This window comes from Xiphias gladius, chromosome 21 (assembly GCF_016859285.1).
Source record: "Xiphias gladius isolate SHS-SW01 ecotype Sanya breed wild chromosome 21, ASM1685928v1, whole genome shotgun sequence".
Classification (NCBI taxonomy): domain Eukaryota; kingdom Metazoa; phylum Chordata; class Actinopteri; order Istiophoriformes; family Xiphiidae; genus Xiphias; species Xiphias gladius.
The window spans coordinates 4,740,703-4,748,167 of NC_053420.1; the positions used below are offsets into that span (position 1 = coordinate 4,740,703).

The 7,465-nt window shown below is 39.7% G+C and overlaps 1 protein-coding gene across 3 annotated transcripts in view; it reads left to right on the plus strand.

Annotated features, from left to right (window-relative positions):
- The window catches only part of asip1 (agouti signaling protein 1), a 37,946-nt gene extending 36,203 nt beyond the window's left edge, over positions 1-1,743 (plus strand). For all 3 annotated transcript variants that reach the window (XM_040158588.1, XM_040158589.1, XM_040158587.1), the window contains exon 4: positions 389-1,743. In XM_040158588.1, coding sequence (XP_040014522.1) covers positions 389-550 — 162 coding nt within the window. In that variant the 3' untranslated portion in view covers positions 551-1,743. The remainder of the gene's footprint in view (positions 1-388) is intronic.
- The last annotated feature ends 5,722 nt before the right edge of the window (positions 1,744-7,465 follow it).

Here is a 7,465-nt window from a genome sequence, read left to right on the forward strand (position 1 = left end):
CTAAATCTTCAACTGCTTGTCATGGTACTTATCTTGGCCATGAGATGCGATCGAAATCTTAGAAAAAGCTAATAAATCTGCCTTTTGAGTTGAGATTATCTCGCCACACGTACTGTTGCCAAAGTCCAGAGAGAACTCCCATGCTAAAAACATATCTCCTATTCTCTCAGTGTCTGTCCATACCAGTATTTTCACTCTAAACGCATAAATATTTCAATTATCTGCGCTCATATTTTCAGTGTTGTCGCACATTGTAGTGATCTTTATTGCTTTATCATATCTGCTTTATTTTATTTTTCCTTGCTGTTCGAATGAGAGCAGCAAAATACTTTAACATTATGTTCTCATGTATCGTTAGTGCTTCTCTCCCTCTCTTTCTCTCTCTCAGAACAAATTTGATGTGAAGCGCCCTCCTCCTCCTGCTGACTGCATTCCCTTGTGGGGAAACTGTAAATCTGCAGGAAATGTGTGCTGTGATTTCTGTGCCTTCTGCCAGTGTCGGCTCTTCAGAACCGTCTGTTACTGTCGAATGGGCAACCCTCGCTGCTGAACAGCCAACTACACCCTGATCCAACTCCAAGCTAACAGATCAAAACTTCATGCTAAAGCAAACCACTTGAAGTGAGGTGAATCACTTCTTGGTTTGGTCCTTGGTTTGTAACTTTGCCTAAAATTCATTGCATGAAAGCACTTTATCACAAAGGACTGCACCACAGTGAACTTTCCAAAAATCTTACAGGGTGTAATGCTTTTAGCACTGCTATGAAACTCGCAAATAAAATGTTTAAAACATGTTTTTATTTTACTTTGAGCTTTTAGCATGCAGAAAATAGAATATGTTTGCTCAAACAGTTTTATATATTGCTTTATTTTTACACAGAAATACACAAATATGCAGTATTATACTTTAAGGGGTATCAAATATTTTAAGAAGCCTTGTAAGAATAAAGTCCCTGTACTATGTTTTATACGACAGTGTTTTTTAAACTTAGTGTCTAGACCACTGGGCCAATATAAACGTTTAATTTAATCTTAGATGTTTGCTGAAATTCCCAATTATAGTGATGTGAATTCACAGATGTATAAAGGATAAGGTGTCAACAAAGGAAAATACAAAGCTTTTCTCTCAATACTCTGACTTCCCTAACTTGTCTGTGAGACTCAGGTCTAAGTACAATGGCTCCTTCCTCAAACACTTCACAATTATATGGTTTCCTTTCTCAAAAAGCCTCACTAATTTCTGGGCACTGTCGTTATTTGCAAATGTTACTCAAACAGAACGAAATAGTTCATTTGTTGGGGACTTTTTTTTAGCGGTGGATTAACACACAATTTGGTGAAGGAGAGTGCATGTGGGATTGAATCAAAGTAAACTACACTGTGTGTTCATGGTAATGAAAAAAGCATGTCTCCCAGTGTAATAGTGTGGTTAGTTAAATGTTTTTTTAAGAGTTTTTAGACAACAATGGAATTCTATGTCACGGAGTAGGAAGTTATATCTGAATTTGGACACAGACAATACTATCTCGGCTGAAAGAGAAAAGATCTGACTTTAGTCAGATCTTTTGATGAAATGGATGCTAATGCTGAAAGAATACATTTAATTGAATAAAAATCTAATTAAGGCAAAGCACAGGATGTGCAGTCTAGCTTTCTCAGAAGCACCAGAAATATTTTCTTTTTACCCCTCAAACATTTATTATGTTGTTTGTTGTTTGTCTGTTTTTTTTTTTCTCTATTTACAAAAGTGTATAAGCCTTTAGAAAAGACATTTTTTAAAGTCTGTCAAATGGGAAAAAGTTAGACAAGAAGAGTTGAATTGACTGGAGGTGGGGAATAAGTGGTGTCGTAGACTTCCTTCTCTGTTGACGGATGGTTCCCCTACTTTATCGTAGATAACCTCCTTCACTCCTCTTTCAAAACACCTGTCCTCTCTATCTAAAATACCGTATGTACGTTGTTGTTGTCCCGTGTTTGTCTGAAAAAACCCCCATTGTACTGGAAATAGGTAGTACGAGAGTCACCACACTGCTCAGTGACACTCGTATATATATGAAACACTGAGGCAAGATCCATCAAGTGTATACCAGAAATTGGCCACAGGATGTTTACAACAGCTACGTAAGGAGGAAACCATTAACTGTGAACAATACATGGTTCGGGGATTGAAAGTGGACCCAGATGAACCCATGGTGTCCTATGATGTAACCTCATTAAGACAGAGGAAACCGGAAATACATGACAACACCATTAACAACAGAACCAACCAGGGCCAAAACAACATATGCAAACTGGTGGATCTCTGTCTGGACACCATTTATTTCCAATACAACATGGGGTTTTACAGACAAAAGTATGACTGTGCTACGGGCAAACCAGTGTCTCCCACTGTGGCCAATCTCTACTTGGAGGGAGTAGAAAGCAGAACCCTGAACTCCTTCAGAGGAACAGCACAAAGCCACTGGTTCAGTTATGTGGACGTCACATGGGTCACGGGAAGTGCAAGCCTTCGCAGAACGAAGTGGACAGTAACATCAAATTCACACAAGAGGATGTCAGGAACAACGGCTTGGCCTTTTTGGACTGTGCCGTACACCCTCAAGAGGACAGGAGCCTCCCCATTGGAGGACACAGGAAACACATACAGAGCAATACTTGCTCCTTGACTCTCATCACCCGCTGGAACGTAAGCTTGGTGCTATCAGAACCCTGCACCACCGAGCTGATAATGTGCCAAAAAGTGCCCACGCCCAAGAGAAGGAGTACAAACACCTGAAGGATGCACTTAAAGCTTGTGGATATCCTAACAGGACCTTGGTGAAAACAGCCACAGGATACACCAAGAGACACCCACACTGCGGGTGGTGAAGGAAAGAAGAAAACGCAACAACATTGTCATCCCATACGGGTCTGGAGTATCCGCATCCCCGGGTTTTTCAAACCCAGCAACACACTCCCACCCATAATGCTGTCCTGTTACCCCGTCCCAGGAGATTTAACAACCATTCACGCTCGGCCAATGTGACTGTCGTTTATACTTGGCTACAGGTGACTCCAGCGAATCTAACGACTGTCATTATAACAGCAAGGAACACTAACGAACCAAGTGACATCACTGGCCTTGTCAATGACCCCATAGAAGTTAAATACCTGGGACTGTGTGTCATTTCTTTCACCTGTTTCTCCACTATTCCACACGGTTGGAACACCAGAGAGTCTATCCAGTGTTTCAAACCCTCTCAGCACCAGTGATCTTCATCCAGACTTTTATTCTAACCTTCTCTGTTTATACCTTTGTCTCGCGTTTAGTTGTTAAATCTCATCTCTTGTTTATTCTCTTCCTCACAGCCGGGTGTTGCTGAGACTGTTTTTAATTTGGGTTGAGTCTGGGCATAGAAAAAAGTTTGCTTAAACCTGCATCAAGTTAACTTTAATACCAGATTTTTATTTAAGTTTGGGTTTAGTCTTTTGACAAAAAAAGTTTACGAGGTTTAGTCACATTTTCTTTTAATTTAATTACCCTTTGATAATATCTTAATTTTGGCTTGCCTATTTAGAAATGACCCTGTGCTTTCCTGCCTGTTTTCATGGTTTGTTGCAGCTGTTTTGTTGCTCCCACTTTATTTCAGCTGAGGAATCTGTGACTTTTTTCCTTCCAAGAACTGGTTAGGTTTGTTAGCTAAAACTACTGGCACTACTGTAATGAAAGATGCTTTTTATTCAACATTTTTTGGTGGCAAAGGATATTGTTTGTCAGGAGTATCGAATATTTTTATTCCACAGATGCATTCGGGTTGTTGAATAAAACTTTGCATTAAAATTATATTAATATGTCCAGTTGTCTGTTTTGGAACACGTATCGTCATAGTTTTTGATTTCATGAGTTACTTTCCATTTAGTTTTGCCCTTGATGTGGAAAAAAAAAAAGTCAAGAAACATATTCGTCATGGATTTTGGTGACGAAATTGTAGCTGGCTAACATTAAAGCTCTTCTAAGCCTTCCTCTTTGTCGTAGTGTAAAAGGATCGCTATTGTATAGAATTAAGAATTAACACAACTTCAAGCCTGTTTGCTCATTTTTTGGGGGTTTTCTGTTTTGGGTTTTCTAGGATGTATGGTTAAGTCTAACTGCTCTCATCAAACCCCCTAAATAAAACAGGATGATTTAAGCGGCTGTTTTATTTAGCAACAAACTCTGCTAAACCCATACTCAGACAAATTTGGTGACCTGCCGGTGAAGTGTTTAGTTGGAGGAGGCTTAACTGGAGCTAAGAGTACACATTGTACATATATTAATGAGGCATTAATGAGACAAATACTAATGGTATGATAATGTTGCTTTGTTTGTAAGATGTTTAAATAGGCAATATTTTGTCACCCATAATAAATTCATAAGTCAATGGTGTTTTTGTTTTGGAATATTTTTGTCCCTAGTGGTTAGAAATTCCCATACTCCAGCATTAAACAATTTAGAAACAGCTCTAAATGAGGACAAAACACACATTAATAGTCCATACAAGTGGAAACAGAGTGGGTCAGACATATTTGTCCAACATCTGTCACATCACATGAAAACAAGTATAACTGTTTGCTATAAATAACGATAATAAAATAAAATTCACATGAGCTGAGTTCCAAAAAACAACTTGGGTTCCAGTAATAAGTAAGCTAGATCCAAGTCAAACAACTATGATAGCCTGTGTCCTATGTAGAATGAATGGTAATTATTAGATAATATGCAAGTGAAAAAAAAACAAAAAAAAAACCCCATCCACCCCAAGATCGTTTTACTTGGTTCAGGCCTGTCCTGGAGTTTCTGATCTTTTTCTGTTCTTGCTTGTATAGTTATCACATTTGTATGCGTGTGAATATTATTAATTTGTGAATATTGGTGATACATTTTTCTCTGTGGAGGAGGTTTTTTTCTTGTTGGTCTTTGATTGAATGTTGAACCTTTTCGTCAAATTTTCAGGGGGGAGAATATGCGAGAGCTTTCTTCCTTTTCAAAACCAGTTTAGTCCTCAGAACGTCTTGTAGCTAGAATTACTTATGTACTATTCCTCCATTACCAGTCACTCATATGTATTGCACCAGTTGGATTTACTTATTTATGACATCACATTTCCCTCTAATTTATTCCCTAATTTCTAGTAATGGCTTGTAAGTCAGGAAACCCTCTGACCTTCATCCGGTCATATTCATAGAAAGCTCCACAGTTCACTTTAGTGAGTGGAAGCTGTTTTTCTTTCTGATTGCCAGATTAAAAGAATTACAGCCAACGATGATTTTTGCCTGTCTGTTACCTTACTCAGCTTGTTTTTTTGTGTTGAAGCAGTCTTAGTATTGCAACATTCCTCCAACCTTTCTGAAGTGGTCTTTAAGGAATCTGGAATGGGAAGAAGTGGGACAGAGGAAGGAGGATTATCACAGACAGCTGGAAGACAGACAGAGTTTTGAAAGGATGGGAGAAAGATTCTGAACTACTGACAGAGCAGATCAAACCAAATCACCTCAGGGTCTGCCATTTGGTAGATGTTTTTATTCAGAGCTGTTAACAGTTCAGTAAAGAAGAGATCAAATCAAGATCACTATCTATTTTATTTTGAATATGATTTGGAAAATAAAACTTTTGGCCAGTATTTAATCGTGGAATGAGCTGGTTGTTGTCACTTGTGGCTGAGATCTGCGGTCCTCACCAGCCCTCAAGGACAACAAGTCCTCCGACCTAAACAACCATATAGGTCGTTTGTCCCTTACCTCGGATTCGACCCACAGGAGCGTGATCAGTGGCAGGCGTACCTGACCTTCGTCTTCATGGTAACAACAATAGTCACACGGTTAAGCTTGTGGACCAGTCATGGATTGAAGAAACAGCACTGATGGTTTCACACAGAAAACCAGCAGTGGTCTCCATCAATTCAACCCAACATCTGCTTAATGCGGACTTTGTCGCTCTATATACTATGTCCCCGGACTTCCTCCTTTGCTCCTGTTATAATTACTATGGTCACTAGAGGTCACCTAACAAGGAAACGTAACTATGAGTTGTGATAAACTGCTGGCACAAATGACCTAGGGGCCCTTTTTTTTTTTTTTACAGGGGGAAAGTGTCATCAAGGACCGGTGAGTGTTTTTCAGCCCTCCAGCTTCAGGGGGCAGTTATGACCCCACTAATGCTTGCCGCACCACAGCAAGGCAGAGAAGATGCCATACTAGAAAACTTATTTGAACAAGAGACAAAGGTGAGATTTATGCTACATGGGAAGTGTTTTCAAAGTGTATTTTTTGGTTTTACAAGAGAAAAGACTAAAGAAGAAGAGTAACTGGTTGGTTTGGAAAATGAACATCTGGTTAATTTACCCCACTCTGATAAAACGCAGCTCTGAGCCTATTCCCTGAGCTTTTCTATGGGAACCGTCCCAAATGGGGCATAATTTGCCATGTGCCACTATTGAGCAGCTCAGAAAATACAGACCAACAAGAAGATCTTCTGACCTCCATACGATCATATTCATAGAAAGCTACAAAGTTCACTTTAGCGAGTGGAGGCTGTTTTTTTTTCTGATTGCCGGATTAACGATGATTTGCCTGTCTGTTACCTGACCGAGATTGTTTTTTTTTGTGTTGAAGCAGTCTTAGTATTGCAACATTCCTCCAACCTTTCTGAAGTGGTCTTTAAGGCATCTGGAATGGGAAGAAGTGGGACAGAGGAAGGAGGATTATCACAGACAGCTGGAAGACAGACAGAGTTTTGAAAGGATGGGAGAAAGATTCTGAATTATTGAGTGAGAGCAGATCACACCAAATCACCTCAGGGTCTGCCATTTGGTAGATGTTTTTATTCAGAGCTGTTCATATTTCAATAAAGAAGAGATCACGTCAAGATCGCTATCTATTTTATTTTGAATATGAAATAAAAAATAAAACTTTCGGCCAGTTTTTGAGTGTGGAACGAGCTCATTGTTGCCCCTTGTGGCTGAGAACTGCGGTCCTCACCAGCCCTCAAGGACAACAAATCCTCTAAACTTAACAACCGGATAGGTCGTTTGTCCCTTACCTCGGATTCGACCCACAGGAGCGTGACCAGCGGGAGTCACACCAGACCTTCGTCATCATGGTAACAACAATAAACACACCGTTAAGGTTGTGGGACGGTTATGGATAAAAGAAACAGCACTGACGGTTTGACATGAGAAATGAGCTGTAGTCTCCATCCATCCAATCCAACCCCCACCTAATGTGGTAACCATCCCAAAAGGTGCCACTATTGTGCAGGTCAGAAAATACAGCGTAAAAACACAAAATACTTGTGGAGTTTGAAAACCTGGTGTCAAAACCTGGTGTTACTGTCTGCATAATGGTGGTGGCAAGAGGCATGTTGATACATAACTGTCTTATTTCCTGGTGTTGACACTTACTCAAAAAATGTTGCAGTCAATGGAGATCTTCAATACGCCTTAAATTC